The following is a 17,432-nucleotide window of genomic DNA, read 5'->3' as shown; positions in this document are numbered from 1 at the left end:
AATGGTTGACTTCGACTAACTTTTGTGCAACCTAGATTTATATGTAACTATGTCCATTCCTATGAGTAACTCAGATATGCAGATTAGGTAAAACAGAGTCTTAGAATATTTTCTTTACATTTTTTGGGGGGGCAGTGGTTGCGTAAAAATGTCTCCATAAATAATTCTCATAGAACTTATAAAGAAAACTTGCATGAAAGCAAAAACACATGAATTATGGTTTACCTAGTTCAACATTTTCCTATAAATGTTTTCTTAACTATATTTTCAAGTCATCGTCTTAATTTTTTTTTATTACTCTGTCCACTCTATTTCTGCTTTTTTTGTTCCATTCTGTGTTCTGTTAATAATTATGCGTATCTTTGCGGCATATCATTTCTAAGGTATTTTGATTGTTTTATAAGACCTTCCTGTTTTGCTTGAACTTAGAGTCTGTGTGTTTATTGTGTATAAGTAGATGCACTATATAAATGATTACAAATGTCTTCTATTATGGGGAAGAGACAACGTTGATGGCACTATCTGTTATGAAGGGGTTAAACAATTTTTTTTTTTTATTTTAAGGGTTGTGCTATTTCCCAGAAGTTCTTTGCAACCTAGGACAGGTTGTTATTTATCCAGCAACATTAGTTTGAATGTTTGAATGAAGATGACAGCTGCCACATCAGTGTGACAGGTGAGGTCTTGGCCCATCAGTTGTGTCTATCGGTTTCTATAAAAACATACCATGTTTAATTCTTCTGTCTGTCACCTTTTTTTTTTTTTTAGATATACTGCAACAGAAATAGATGTTTGCCATTTAATTTTCTATACAGTATAAAATATGTGTATTGTGAGCAGTCCATATTTAGAGCAGGTTGGAGTGGTTGTGCTTGTTTGTGAACAAGTGTTTGTGCGAGCATTTGTGTTTATGTGAATACAACAGTGTCAATGCATGTGCTTAACGTTCATAATGTGAAAGTTTTCAAGTTCATCAAAGTAATTTTTTACTACCATTGTGTATTTACTTTTTTTTGGTTTATCTGTGACAGCGTGTACTGCGGCATGTGCATTTGGGAAATTGCTGGGAATTAGTTGGAGAGTGAGCACAATTGTTTAACAGCTGTATCTGTGTATAATATATTGGGTGCCCCATTGCCCTAGCAATTGTGATCTGTTCCTCTGCTACTGCATATAGCAGTGGACTTCAGGAGTATAGCCTTATGGGTGACACAAGAAGCACGCAGAGCACTAACAAAATTCAGGGTTGGGTTGCAAATGGACTTAACTGGGTGAATTTGCACGGTCTGGTGGTGAGCAGATGGAAAGTGAATTCATTGTGGTACCTACGAAAGTGATATGCCATTTTTAGAAGACCTTACAGTTTAACCCCTTAAGGACCAAACTACTGGAATAAAAGGGAAACATGACGTGTCACACACGTCATGTGTCCTTAAGGGGTTAAAGGGACACTATAGGCACCAAAACAACTTTAGCTTAATGAAGCAGATTTGGTGTGTAGATCATGAACTTGTAGTGTTACTGCTGTTAAATCACTATGTTTATGCAGCCCTAGTCACACCTCCCTGCATGTGACTTGCACAGCCCTTCTTAACTCTTTCTGTAAAGAGAGATTTTATGTTTAAACTTCATTTATTGCACAGTCTGTTTAATTTGGAATTTATTGTCTCCTGCTTTGTTAATAGCCTTCTAGAGGCTGTAGAAGCCTCCTGTGTTTGATTAAAGTTCAATTTACAGAACTGGAGATAAAACACTTCTAAAGCAAGTTAACATGTGGTTAAAAATTAAACAATTTTTTTTAATGCAGGAGGTGGGAATCACAGCGAGGGGAGGTATGGTTAGGGCTGTGAAAAAAGAAACAAAAGTGATTTAACTCCTAAATGGCCCTGAGAACTGGCATGAGGCATGATCCATACAACAAAACTGCTTCATTAAGCTAAAGTTGTTTTGTTGCCGATAAGTAAACTTGATGCATTGTGGTTAACCTTAGGATGCAAACAAAAATCTGCCCGAAATGCAAAAATATGCAATTTCATTAAGAGCAATTTGGAATCTATTTGTTCCAGTATCCATTAACAGCAATTTTATTTGAGTGAAATGCTTCAAACTAATGTTTTTGCAAGTCTAATACACCACAATTTAAGATAATACATTTATTTTTCACTGGCTGATTTTCATGAAACACGTAGAAGATGGCATATATTTTTGGGATAGCTTACAGTTTAATTAACCCATTAATGCAAAAATTGCCTGACAACTTTAGGTCACAATCACTTTTAAAAAGGTATATTTTATTTTCTACAAGACATGATGCTCTACAGAAGGGGTAGGCAATATTTGGTACTTCAGATGTTGTGGACTTCATCTCCCCTGATGCTTTGCTTGCCTTATGGCTTTCAGAGCATTGTGGGAGACGCAGTCCACAACATCTGGAGTGCTGATGGTTGCCTACCCTAGAGCATGTCCCACCACAAAAAATACAAGGGTTAATATGTTGACAGGTGGAAGCCATTTCAGCTTACTACACCAGCCATGGAGTCAACATCAGATAGAAATTGGTATATTAGTTTTCTTTAGTAAAATGTGCATGTTAAATAGTCATGCCTACAAAAAAAGGTATTTGTCACTCAAGTTTGATTGACAGGTCCACTTTAATTAGCACTTCAATTTATTCTTGAGCTTTGTTGCTTCAATGTGTATTTAAGTTCATCTCATTAAAGATTACATTTTGCCTCAAAGTGACATCAACTGATAAAAATGGTGACCTTCAAAACTAATACCTGCATGCATGCTTTTAGAGACTGCATACAACGCAACCTCAATGTGTCTATCCCTCCAAAGCATCCAAAAAAAAAAACCAACAATATGAAGGCACTGGGTATTTATTTTCTTCTTTTGGCATTGTTAGACAGCAAAATATAAAAACAATAAGAGAGCTCTAAAAATATATATATGGTACTAAGTTCTATCAATAATTCTACAAATGTACAACAATTATAATGCAGCTCAACACATAAAAAAACATTCCCCAAGTTTTCATGAAATAGAAATAGCAAGAATGTGCAAGCACTTAGTAGATCATCCCCTGAGATGAATGATCAGTGATGTCCAACGGACATATGTATCTTAAGTTGTAAAATTGTATCAGTTATAGCAACAACTTAGAAAAAAGGTTCCTGATGTTTTCTTGAAAAAGGGTACTTTGCAGCTTCCTGCAATTCAAGTCCAGTGACACAATGTATCTCTATATTCAATTGATGTGATGATTTCCAAATACCTTAATAGATACAAAATTGGCAATAGTACAACCCTGCTTATTAAAAAGGAAACCTTTCACCCCTTCTAGGAACTTATCTACAAACAACTGGCACAGCAATGGGGACTAGGTTCGCGCCCAGTTATGCCAATATTTTTATGTCCTACTGGGAAGACTTATTTATCTGGCATGGACATCTCTGGGTGGTGAACCTTGTCCTATATAGACGCTTCATAGATGACTGCTTTTTTATTTGGGAAGGAGAGGAGAAAGACTTAAATTGTTTTTTATTATATATGAATCAGAATAGTTTTAATCTTTCTTTTACATCCAAATATAGTCCGAATAGCATTGAATTTTTAGATCTGGTTTTCTATTTAGACTGTGGGGTTCTTAAATCTAAAACAGCTGCTCCGTGGCTGAAAAATGTCCCATATGGAGAGTTCCAGAGGATCAAGAGAAATTGCACGGACCCTGACATCTGTGGGGAGCAATTGGAAGTTAAACAACAGTTTTTAGAGAAAGAATATGATTTAAATCTCCTTACAGAGTCTATAGAGAGAGTATAATCACTATAGATAGAAAATCATTGCTTAATCCGCCTATAAAAAAGTCAGAATGTCCCAATAAATGTCAATGTCCGATAGTTTTTAATTATAGTCACAATCACAGTTTTTAGGAAGGATTATTTATGAATAGTGGCCCTTTTTAGGGCAAGATTCACTGTTGGCTCCCATTTTTCCTCCAAAACCAAAAATAATATTTAGGGGAGCACCAACCATAAAAGAAAAGTTAGTCCATAGCTATAGGAATATAAATCATGAGGCACGTTTTTTAAATACTCAGAGAGGTTTTTTTAAATGCGGGAAGTGCAATATCTGCAAAATGGTGGGTCCACCATATGGCAAAATCACCAGCTTCCATTCCTTCGCGAATAAGAAAATATTCTAAATCAGAGACTGTATTACTTGTCACTCTAAACAAATTATTTATTTGTTCAGTTGCCCATGTGGATTACAATACGTGGGAGAAACCAAGAGAAATTTGAAAGTTAGATTGGGGGAACATGTGAATAACATAAAAAGACAGTTTAGTAAACATTCCCTTTCTAAAAAATGTATGGATTGCCATACTAGTGATCTGACTGGTTTGCAATATTGTGGCATTCAGAAGGTTAACATTCCTTGGAGGGGAGGTGAATTGGCTAAAAAATTTGCTTACCAAAAAATGTCTTGGATTTACAATTTAAAAACTTTGGCCAGGGCGAAGCCTGACAGCCATCCTGTAATGACGCCATTTCTGCTTGCTCTCCTGTATCCTGACACAATCACCAAAATATCTCCCTACCCGGGGTCCATCCAAACCCAACAAGCTCTTACCTGGCATCCTGAAAAAGCACCGCATCGATTGATGCCTTTATTTCAGGCACCCAAACAGCCTAAGTAGTGGCGCAAATCCGCGGCCTACGCCTCGCCACTCCTGGGTCTTGAGGCATTACTAAGCGGACAGGGAGAAGGAAGCAGCTACCCGGAGTATTCCCCACCTCAAACAGACACAGGTTCTCCTACCATGGGTCTCCGCACCCAAAAACTCGCAGCCGGCAATGGTTTGCAGGGTAGGGACATCGGTGAGATGTTGCTCAGGCCGCACAACCTGAACCAGCACCCGCGGTACAACTGCTGAATGTTGCTCCAGCTGCTGAAAGTGGGGAAACTAACAACACAAGAACCCCTCAATCCGTTGAGGACTCAGCCCCCACCACCAAAGGAGACCTAAGGGTACTCTTGGCTGACATACAAAAGTTATTAGCAGAGGATGTCGCACTTGTCAAAAAGGAGATACAACATGTTTCTGACTGCGTCATAACCGCAGAGGACGACCTTGTGGAAGTTCACGAACATGTAACTACACTCAAGGCCTCGGTCTTCCAACTGCAAGCAGGTGCTAGCTTCCCAAATAATGTCCCTTGAAGACGAGCAACGCCGCACAGTTCCAACTGAAGAACTGCCGCACTATATCCATCGCCTACTCTCCTCAATTTTGTCAGAGACGATTGCAAAGAAAATTACCGAGTGACTAGCTCAGTCCGCATATCACACAACACACCACGGGACGTAATACTGCAGTGTGTGACAGTACACGACAAAATGCAGGTAATGTCAGCCCTGAAAGGTAAACAACCACTGACCTTTGAAGGCTCTCAGCTCTTATTCTTCCAAGACCTCACCAGAGCCACCTTACTCCGGCACAAGTACTTTGGACCAGTGACAACTATGCTAAGAAAACCATAGTGACAACTATGCTAAGAAAGACCGGCATGGGGGAACACTGGCTCCCTACTTGTCCACCGTAACAGGACTGCTCACAACCTCACTACTATGACCGGAGCCTCAGTTTTCTGGCAAGCAATAGGACTACTTCCTTCCCAAGCTCCCTCAGCAGCTGCTACTCACCCTGAAAACTGGGAACCAGATGACAGCACCCCGCTGGGCCCAAGTATGCGAAGCCCACAGGCCCCAGACACCTGAATGTATCCAAGGACTGTGGCACCAAAATAGTTTGCCTGTAACAGGGCTCTTGCCAACTAGCTTACCACCCAGTTCCTATTGCCTGTTATTTATGTTTTATGTTTTGCTGGTCTTTATTTCGGTTCGGAAAATGGGCTAGACTTACTATCGCACCCACAGGGTATAATGAAGCTCGACTTCATTCTAAGTATTCTTATTGAAACAAAACGAGCACGACAAATAAAGAATTAAAAAATACAAAAACTTTGGCCCACCTTGGTTTGAATGCAGAATTTGAACTTTTTAATATTCTGTAAACTATGAAAGTGAGAATGATTTATACAGTCTTGGTGTATATTATTTTTATTTTTAATTATATATGCATTTTTAATTACACATGCATTTTTATCTTTATCTTTTTTCGTAATTGCACATGTTTCGTTTTTTCTGGAGTGTATCTGGAGACAATTACATCTGAAGGACTATGAACGTTTTTTTTTTTTTATCTATATATTTTTATCTATATATATATATATATATATTTTTTTTTTTTTTTTTTAAACTGGAGTAATCTGTGGTGTTTTTGTAGAATAGATTAACCCTTTTGGAGAATTACCTCTTTTAACAGCCATGAAGCAATAAATGTATTTGAAGCCAGGTCAATCTACACTGATATTTTTTATATCAATACCTATATATCTATATATTTTTTATATCTTTATATATTTCTAGATGGAATTTGTCTTATTTGTAATTTTGATTTAGAAAACATCCCCCAAAATATATATTTTTTTTTTCTAAGGGGAGGATGTAACTGCACTATTTTACTGTGTATATATATATATATATATATGAATTATATATTAGTTGTTTATGTGTCATGCAAAATAACAAATGTATATTATATATACAGATTTGATAGTGATAATGAACAGCATTAGTTTCACTTGTGAATGAAAAGATAAAATGGACTTGGACACTTTAAATCTTTACTGTATAAAAGAGTTGCAGGAAGTGGCTGCTGCATTATCTTGAAAAAGCCAGCGAATAGCGGGCAAAACGCGTAGATACGCCAGCGGTTGTTTGGCACTGCAGTACAGAACAGCGGGAATCTACGTCGGCGTTCTTCCGAACAGGGAGCATCACCTTTCGGCTTACACACCAGAGACCGTCCTGGACAGCACCTGAACGGAGTGGTAACTCTGCCTATCTGCCTGCATACATGCTTTTATTGTGGTATTTGAAGACGAGCACCACATTGTTTTAATGTAAGTGTTCCTAGAGGGGGTGAAAGGTTTCCTTTTTAATAAACAGGGTTACACTATTGCCGATTTTGTATCTTTTAAGGTATTTGAAATTCATCACATCAATTGAATATAGAGATACATTGTGCCATTGGACTTGGATTGAAGGACTCTGCAAAGTTACCTTTTTCAAGAATTCCTCAGGAACCTTTTTTCTAAGTTGTTGCTATAACTGATAACATTTTACAACTTAACCCAGTGGTTACCCCGCCCCGCATTCTAAATACACACACACACATTCACTGGCAGATACGCATTCACTAGCTAACAGAAACACACACTCGCTAACAGAAACACACACACACACTAACAGACACACTCACACTCAGTAACAGACAAACACACTCACTAACACACACACTAACAGACACACACTCACTCACTAGCAGACACAAACTAGCAGACACACACACTCACTAACATACACACACACTCACAGGCAAACACACACACTAACAGACACACATAGTCAGACACACACACACACTCACTAACCGACACACACACTCACAGGCAAACACACACACTCACAGGCAAACACACTAACAGACACACACACTAACAGACACACACACTAACAGACACACACACTAACAGACACACTCACACTCAGTAACAGACAAACACACTCACTAACAGACACACACTAACAGACAAACACACTCACTAACAGACACACACTAACAGACACACACTCACTCACTAGCAGACACAAACTAGCAGACACACACACTCACTAACATACACACACACTCACAGGCAAACACACACACTAACAGACACACACAGTCAGACACACACTCACTCACAGGCAAACACACTAACAGACACACACACTAACAGACACACACACTAAGAGACACACACACTAACAGACACATACTAACAGACACACACTTACAGACACACACACACTAACAGACACACACACACTAACAGACACACACACACACACTCACTAACAGACACACACACACTCACTAACAGACACACACACACTCACACTCACTAACAGACACACTCACTCACTAACAGACACACACACACTCACTCACTAACAGACACACACTCACACTCACTAACAGACACACACACACTCACACTCACTAATAGACACACACTCACACTCACTAACAGACACACACACTCACACTCACTAACAGACACACACTCACTCACTAACAGACACACTCACACTCACTAACAGACACACTCACACTAACACACACACACTCACACTAACAGACACACACACACTCACACTCACTAACAGACACACACACACTAACAGACACACACACACTCACGCTAACAGACACACACACACTCACACTCACTAACAGACACACACACACACTCACATTAACACTTTATTTTTTTTACTTTAACCCCCCCCAGCCTCCTTACCTTTGGGAATGCTGGGGGGGGGGGAACGGTCATCTTTCTCCCTGGTGGTCCAGTGGCTGCTGGGCGGTCGGGCGGCGCTGGCGGGCAGCTGGCGAGGGAGCACTTCCTCTGAGATGTCTGCTCAGCTCCCTCGCGCGCCGCACAGTGAGGCTGGGAGGCAGAGCCAGAATATGACGTCATATTCCGGCTCCCAGCCTCACTGTGCGGCGCGCGAGGGAGCTGAGCAGACAGCTCAGAGGAAGTGCTCCCTCGCCAGCTGCCCGCCAGCGCCGGCCGACCGCCCAGCATGTCTTGTTAGCCGCAAGGCTAACAAGACATTTGCCTTGGGCATTTGGGGGCGGCTTTTTGTTGCCGCCCCCTGGAAAATGCCGCCCAAGGCAAATGCCTTGTTTGCCTCGCGGCTAATACGCCCCTGTCTTAACCCCTTAAGGACACATGACATGTGTGACATGTCATGATTCCCTTTTATTCCAGAAGTTTGGTCCTTAAGGGGTTAAGATACATATGTTTGTTGGACATCACTGATCATTTATATCAGGGGATGATCTACTAAGCGCTTGCACTTTCTGGCTATTAGATAGCAAAATGTTAAATCCTTATACTACCCAAGTGTTGGAATAATTATAAACCAAACATGTCAAACATGCGGCCCACAGTGAACATAATTGCGGCCCGCCTGCCCTGGGGTCGCTTTCAGCTCTGGCTGCGACCATCAAGACAGGAAAAATATTTCCCGATTCTTGCTCTTCCGCCCACAAGAGGGCAGAGCGTCTGTCTGTCTGCTAAACAGACCACAGCAGCCACTCCCCCTTCCCTCCTGCTCGCAGTGCCAGAGGAGCGTCTCGCCTGGAACTGGAAAATGGACAGCACATTGTAAGGTAGGAGAAGAGGGGCTTGGGGGATGGCACTGTATTAATTTAGGGGAGGGAGCAGGGCTCGAGTCCTGCAGGAACGCGTGGGAACGGCGTTCCTGCACTTTTTCCACAGCAGGAACGCCGTTCCCATTACTAGTCCTGCAGGACCCAGGGCTGGCACAAGCGGCTGCCAGAGCAGGGGGGAGCACAAATCCGAATCCCCTGCCTCTGACTGGGGACTCGGATTTTTAAACTCACCTCTCCCCCTGCAGTCAGTGGAGTCGTCCAGCCTCTCCTGATGATGTCAGTAGGAGGGGGCGTGACTTTCTCTGCGCTTCTCACAGGACCGCTGGGGAGCAGAGGAAGTCACGCCCCCTCCTACTGACATCATCAGGAGAGGCCGGCTTACTCCACAGGCTGCAGGTTCCAGATACAGTCCCACCCCTCCTGGCCCAAGGTAAGCCTCAGGGAGTGGGGAAGGCACTTTAGTTTTTTTTTGTTTTTTTTTTTATCCTTTTCCTCAGTCCCTGTCCCCCTATTTAAGGCCCTGTCCCCCTCCTCAGTCCCTGTCTCCCTCCCCAGTCCCTGTCCCCCTCCTCAGTCCCTGTCCCCCTCCTCAGTCCCTGTATCCCTCCTCAGTCCCTGTCCCCCTCCTCAGTCCCTGTCCCCCTCCCCAGTCCCTGCCCCCCTCCCCAGTCCCTGCCCCCCTCCTCAGTCCCTGCCCCCCTCCTCAGTCCCTGTCCCCCTCCTCAGTCCCTGTCCCCCTCCTCAAGCCCTGTCCCCCTCCTCAGTCCCTGCCCCCCTCCTCAGTCCCTGCCCCCCTCCTCAGTCCCTGTCCCCCTCCTCAAGCCCTGTCCCCTTACTCAGTCCCTGTCTCCCTCCCCAGTTCCTGTCCCCCTCCTCAGTCCCTGTCTCCCTCCTCAGTCCCTGTCCCCCTATTTAAGGCCCTGTACCCCTCCTTAGTCCCTTTCCTCAGTTCCTGTCGCCCTCCTTAGTCCCTTTCCCCAGTCCCTGTCCCCCTCCTCAAGCCCTATCCCCTTACTCAGTCCCTGTCCCTCTCCTCAGTCCCTGTCCCCCTATTTAAGGCCCTGCCCCCCCTCCTCAGTCCCTGTCCCCCTATTTAAGGCCCTGTCCCCCTATTTAAGGCCCTGTCCTCCTCCCCAGTCCCTGCCCCCCTCCTCAGTCCCTGTCCCCCTCCTCAGTCCCTGTCCCCCTCCTCAGTCCCTGTCCCCCTCCTCAGTCCCTGTCCCCCTCCTCAGTCCCTGTCTCCCTCCTCAGTCCCTGTCCCCCTATTTAAGGCCCTGTCCCCCTATTTAAGGCCCTGTCCCCCTCCCCAGTCCCTGCCCCCTCCCCATTCCCTGTCCCCCTCCTCAGTCCCTATCCCCCTCCTCAGTCCCTGTCCCCCTCCCCAGTCCCTGTCCCCCTCCTCAGTCCCTGTCCCCCTCCTCAGTCCCTGTCTCCCTCCTCAGTCCCTGTCTCCCTCCTCAGTCCCTGTCCCCCTATTTAAGGCCCTGTCCCCCTCCTCAGTCCCTGTCCCCCTATTTAAGGCCCTGTCCCCCTCCTCAGTCCCTCAGTTCCTGTCCCTTTCCTCAGCCCCTCAGTCCCTGTCCCTTTCCTCAGCCCCTCAGTCCCTGTCCCTTTCCTCAGCCCCTGTCCCTTTCCTCAGCCCCTGTCCCTTTCCTCAGCCCCTATCCCTTTCCTCAGTCCCTATCCCTTTCCTCAGCCCCTATCCCTTATCTCAGCCCCTATCCCTTATCTCAGCCCCTATCCCTTATCTCAGCCCCTATCCCTTACCTCAGCCCATGTCCCCTTCCTCAACCCATGCCCCCCCCCCCTCCTATGCTCCTGTCCCTCTTCCTCAGCTCCTGTCCCCCTCCTCAGCCCCATACCCTTGCTCAGCCCCTGCATACAAGCGTATCATTTTTTGGGGGTGAGGGGGCGGGGAGTGGATCTTGGGTGAGTTCCTGCACTTTTTTACCCAGGACTTGACCCCTGGGAGGGAGGGCACTGTATTAATTTGAGGGAGGGAGAGGGCCAGTGTAATAATTTGAGGGAGGGTGTCACTGTATTAATTTGGGGGAGGGAGGGCAGTTTATTAATTTCAGGGAGGGAGGGGGACATTTATTAATTTGAGGGAGGCAGGGGGTCACTGTATTAATTTGGGAGAGCGAGAACAGTTTATTAATTTTAGGGAGGGGGCACTGTATTAATTTGGGGGAGGGAGGCACTGTATTAATTTGAGGGAGGGAGGAGGCACTGTATTAATTTGGGGGAGGGAGGCCGTGTATTAATTTGAGGGAGGGAGGCACTGTATTAATTTGGGGGAGGGAGGCACTGTATTAATTTGAGGGAGGGAGGAGGCACTGTATTAATTTGGGGGAGGGAGGCACTGTATTAATTTGAGGGAGGGAGGCACTGTAATAATTTGAGAGAGGGGGCACTGTATTAATTTGAGGGAGGGAGGCACTGTATTAATTTGGGGGAGGGAGGCACTGTATTAATTTGGGGGAGGGAGGCACTGTATTAATTTGAGGAAGGGGTCACTGTATTAATTTGAGGGAGGGAGGAGGCACTGTATTAATTTGAGGGAGGGGGCACTGTATTAATTTGGGGGAGGGAGGCACTGCATTAATTTGAGGAAGGGGTCACTGTATTAATTTGAGGGAGGGAGGAGGCACTGTATTAATTTGGGGGAGGGAGGCACTGTATTAATTTGAGGGAGGGGGCACTGTATTAATTTGGGGGAGGGAGGCAGTGTATTAATTTGGGGGAGGGAGGCACTGTATTAATTTGAGGAAGGGGTCACTATTAATTTGAGGGAGGGAGGAGGCACTGTATTAATTTGGGGGAGGGAGGGAGGTGTATTAAAGTAGAGTGGTGGGAGTGGGGGCAGTCTATTCAATTAGAGTGGAGGGAGGAGGGGCAGTGTATTAGATTAAGGGGCAATGTATTAGATTGGGTGAAGGGGGCAGTGGATGAGTGAAGGGAGGAGGGTCAGTGTGTTGGATTTTAGGGCAATGTATTGGATTTGTGGGCAGTGTATTAGAATGGGAGGAGGGGTAGTGTATTAGATTAGGTCTGCATTAAGGCGCTGAACGCTCCCCATGGAGATGCTGATTGGCCGCGCAGCTTTTTGCGACACATGCACTATAGCCTCCCAATGCTTTCCTATTGGAATGCATTGGATTGGCTGAGATCATCAAGTTTGATGATCTCAGCCAAAGTGAAGAAAACACTCATAGAACTTCAAAATAAACAAGATAAGGTAATTTGTTTTTTACAGCAACAGCATACATTCACCATTTCAGTCCCATTACCAAACATTTCTTAATATGTCAAGGTAGTTGGACTGAAACGTTGTTTATATGCAAATGAATTTCTTAAAACAAATTTGCTCTTTTGTTTATTTTGAAGCCCTATGAGCACGAGGACGTTCAGTGTCAGTTAGGCAACTTTTTTTATACTGTACTTTTTTAAATAAACCTACGTTTCTATGGAAACTGATGGTTTTTTTGGTTTTTTTTTTGCGGCCCACACAAACGTAAACCTTATTTATTTGGCCAGTCTTAGCCTTTGAGTTTGACATGCTTGTTATAAACCATACTGCAGATAGGCAACATTGGGGGTGTTTTGTTAAGGCTGCTCTGTCACCAAAAATAAACTGTATCTAATCTGCTTCTATATAGCTCCCTGTGTCTGAATCGCTTTCTATTTTTTTTTCCTGAACGCTCTTGTTTTCATGAATTACATAAGTAAAAGTAGGGACTACTTTGCACCAAATATAGCAGTCAAGTTGACAAAATTCTACAGTAAGCATAGCTTAAATAGGGTCAAAATGTACCCACAAGCCATCAGTAAAATTAATCCCACAGAAGGGCAAACAGCAGACATCATGGTTAGCAGAAAACAAAATGGCAGTGCCCAGATATTGATATCTGGCATAAGGCCTAACATTTAAAAATTTAAAGGCAAATTGCCAACTCATTAACATACAGGGGGGAAGCAGGAGACATAAGGATAGGAGGCTTCAAACCAAATAAAAACATATGACATGACTGCTTTAAAACAAAGCATGTTTATTGTAAATGTGTTAAAATTGTTAAAACAAAATTCTCCACATACATCTCGTTCCATAAGGTAAAACTTACCTGTATGTGATGTGCTTTTGCCTCCATTTTTGTCCTGTTAGTGCATATCGCTTATTCCTTCTTCTATGGCTTAAATGTGGAAGGTCAGGTACCCCACAGCGTGGTTTTTTCATCCACCTACGCAGTAATTATTGAGGAAATAAATAGAAATTACTGCGGTGATCATTAGTCAAGACGTGAATTTATGCCACAAAAGGGAACTATGTATCAGCCAGAAAATTATACGTCTTTCAAAATACCGGATACATATCTTTTATTATGCAAAACATAGGGAACACAATGTTTTATTAGATCTCTTTGCATGTAAAAAGTAAGCTTTATTTTTCTGGGTTAAAGAAACTGCAAATTATACTATTTCTTGTAAGTGATCTTAAGGCATTTCACAGGCATCCATTTTGTCTATCCTCCCCACACCTGACCGAATGCAACATTCCAAGGATGCACAAACATTCTTTTATGACCTGAATGAGAAGACTAAGTGACCTGATTTTGCCTCAGGGTTCATATTAAACATATATTGGTTCTATAATGTACCAACTGTTTGGTTTTATTTATTGACTTTTAATGTCTGCCCCCTCTCCTGACCTTTCTGCTTACTACCTGCCATCAAAGTTGTGATATTGATATTGATAATTTGACAAGAATTCACAGTAGAACTCTGAATTATGCAGAAAATTAAGTTAGGTCCTTATTCTCCTAGCCTCTGTCGTGTTTCTGGGACATAAGCCAGCAATCATACTGACCTTTATTTATGTGGTTGGAATTATAAAATCACCCCCACCATCTAGTGGTCAATAAAGGTAACGGACATAGGTAGTCGTTTGCCAAAAGGGAAGAAAAACATCACATTCTTACCTGCTGCCTAATAATTAAACAAATGATAAACCAGTAAATTATCACACTGTCTTTGAAATGATATAATTCCCACTTGATGCAAAACTAGGTTTAACACCTTCCCTTCCAACAAAGGGCTTGTTTCTATGCTTGTAGCAATCAGTTACTGACAAGCGGGTCTTTTCTAACATTGCATCTCCAAACTGTGTCCTTGCTAAAATGCTATGCTTTCCTGTTAGCGACTGGTAATAATTGGTCACCTTTCACAAAAAGCTATAGGAGACGAGAAACGCTAACATCTGGTTTCCATGCTAGATGGTCAAATTTTGATGCAGTGGTTGCCTTATTGAACTTTACACCAACGTCAGCTCATTGTAAAGTGGAAAAGATATGTTAGTATCTATTCATAGACTATAAGCTGGTTTGCGTATGACCTTCTTCACCTTTTATCTCCGTCATTTACTTGTTGTCTGACATCCTGTTTATATAATTGTAAAGCACTGCAGAATATTGTGGCGCTATATGAATGATAACATCGGAATTAAATACATTTCATTTTATATTTCAGTACATTTAAGGGAATCTTTTAGTGTTTACTCATAACGTTGCTATGGCAACACCAACATTTGTTGGATTTTCCCTTGAAAACATGTATTCCTAACACTATAGTCCTGGAGTGACTGTGTAGGTCCCCGATCCCCTTCAGACTGCAGTGAAGAGGTATTTTACTTACTCAGCGAGGCTGGCCCTGCCTCCATGGCTGAGATCATCAGTTTTGATTTTCTCAACCAATCCAGTGCTTTCCAATAGAAAAGCATTAAGAGACGATTGTGCAGCAAAACACAGCCCTGGCCAATCAGCATCTCTTCATAGAGATGCACTGAATCAATGCATCTCTATGGGGAGAGTTCAATGTCTCCATGCAGAGCGTGGAGCTGGTGAACATAGGTGCTGCACACTGAGATAGGAAAAACCTCTAGTGGCCGTCTGACTGACAGCCACAAGAGGTGTTATTAGGCAGCAATGTACAAATTTACCAAAATGTAAAGAGACAAGAAACAAACCTTAAGAAAGAGCCGCCCTTAAATACTAAAATTTATTAAAAAGACATAATGGTAAAAAATAAAATCAGGTTCATTAATCTCATAATCCAAATTACCTCATGTGATCCACAAAGCTAATTGTGACAAATATATCTATCACGTTGTTAGTCAAAATTACAATAGAAAGAGGAATATACTGAGCCAATAATTAGTTAGAAAGAAGATAGGGGGTTACGTGAGGTAGTGATTAACTGCCAGATAACAATTAATTGGAATGAAAGGAGAAACCAGAAGATAGCGCCTGGCAGCTAGTCCTAGCCAAATGGGACTTGGATACAATTCCCAAATCAAGCAAAGATATGCTATGATGTAACTACAAGCATTAATAAATGAAGAGATTAAGAAACAATGTAACTTAATCTTAAGTGAGACAGTTTCTGCAGGTGGTAAATTGTACTGAGGATGTATCATTAAAGCCAGGAAGGGAATGTCACGTAAACATGGAAGCTGAAGTATCAGCCAACAAACTGGTATTGTGAGAATTATATAGTCGTGAAATAGAAAGTCTGACATCCAAATGTTAAAGGGACACTATACTCACAGAACACCTGCAGCTTAATATACTTGTTCTGGTGTGTATAGTTAGTCCCTTCAAGCTTTTTAATGTAAGCACTGCACTTTTTAGTGAAAAAGTAGTGTTTACATTGCTGCCTAGGGACACCTCCAGCAGCACTCACTCAGACGGCCACGAGAGGTGCTTCCTGGGTTAGTGCTGCACAATGTGCTCCACTATGAGGAGATACTGATTGCTGCCGCACGGCATATTGCTGCATGCGCGCATTTGCCTCCCTATGGGAGAGCACTGGATTGGGTGAGATTGCCAATTCTGAAGATCTCAGTGAAGGAGGCAGAGCCAGCACTGGAATAAAGTTACATTTTAACTCTTTTTAAGGGTGGTAATGGGGGACTGGCCACCTAACATGTGTTTTTAATACCACAGGGTCAGGAATACACATTTGTGGAAAAACCAACAAAAGTTGGCTGAAACCCAAAAAGGTAATAAGTAAAAGAAGCCATAATCTGTGCCTTTAAGCGCACCCCTCTAAAGGCCCACATCCCCAATATCAAATCTGTTGTATATGAATAAAGAACTGTAATAACTGCAAAAAAATTAGGAAAAACAAAATTGTGAATAGTAAAAAATCATGTGGGGTCTAATCTTGATATAGCATGTCTGAAAAATGAGGTCTAGTAGATGCCTCCCCATGCTAAATATAAGTCCCAATGTGTTTTGCCATTCTATGGTTTTTCCAGGAGGCGGCAATGTAAACACTACCTTTTCTCTGAAAAGACAATGTTTACATTGAAAAGTCTGCAGGGGCATGACATAAACACCAGAATCACTACATTAAGTGTCCCTTTAAATGTGTTAAAATATACTTAATTTTTTTATGTAGGCGAGTTTATAGTTAATGGTAAATGCTAGCAGGTGTTTGGCGTCCGTGGAAGTCGATGTGAGTGGTGGTGCGCACACAGGTGTAAACCATGAAAAGCTGTCTGTATTAATTTGCCGCCATGATATACCTGCTGTTGTTAACAGCAATGCTTAAGGGCTGCTTTTTAATGACAGGCATTGAGAAAAGGCCAATGTGTATTTAATGTGCACTGCACCGCAATGCAAACTGCAGTTTTACCCATGAAGTCCTATTTATTTTCCACATTGCACCAGTGCTGGTTTTCAGTTTGCGGATAAAATGTCCCTCTGCATTATGTTAATCTATGTAAATCCCACATTCTACTGCAACATTTGTAGGTCAAACATTAGGGATGCATTACAGCAACCAGGGAAAGCAGAAGCGGGATTTTCAAATCCATGTATTATAAAAACATATTGTGTGACAGTAAATACTGTGTATGCATTATATACACATACGAACATTTGTTTTGCATTCTGGTGGTATTTCTAGAAAGTTGCAATCCCCAAAATGTCATCATCTCCCTTACATAATTAGGATCTTTGACTGTTTTATTAATTTCATATAGTGTATATAGGATGTTAAAATAATATATTTTTGCTTC

The 17,432-nt window shown here is 42.5% G+C and overlaps 1 protein-coding gene across 1 annotated transcript in view; it reads right to left on the bottom strand.

Annotated features, from left to right (window-relative positions):
- MMP24 (matrix metallopeptidase 24) overlaps positions 1 to 17,432 on the bottom strand; it is a 212,935-nt gene that overhangs the window by 44,327 nt on the left and 151,176 nt on the right. The window contains exon 3 of the mRNA XM_063455799.1: positions 13,477 to 13,593. Coding sequence (XP_063311869.1) covers positions 13,477 to 13,593 — 117 coding nt within the window. The remainder of the gene's footprint in view (positions 1 to 13,476; positions 13,594 to 17,432) is intronic.

The sequence above is a fragment of the Pelobates fuscus genome, chromosome 5, assembly GCF_036172605.1.
Source record: "Pelobates fuscus isolate aPelFus1 chromosome 5, aPelFus1.pri, whole genome shotgun sequence".
NCBI lineage: Eukaryota > Metazoa > Chordata > Amphibia > Anura > Pelobatidae > Pelobates > Pelobates fuscus.
The sequence above is the reverse complement of the archived record's forward strand: the minus strand, read 5'-3'. Positions and strand labels throughout refer to the sequence as shown.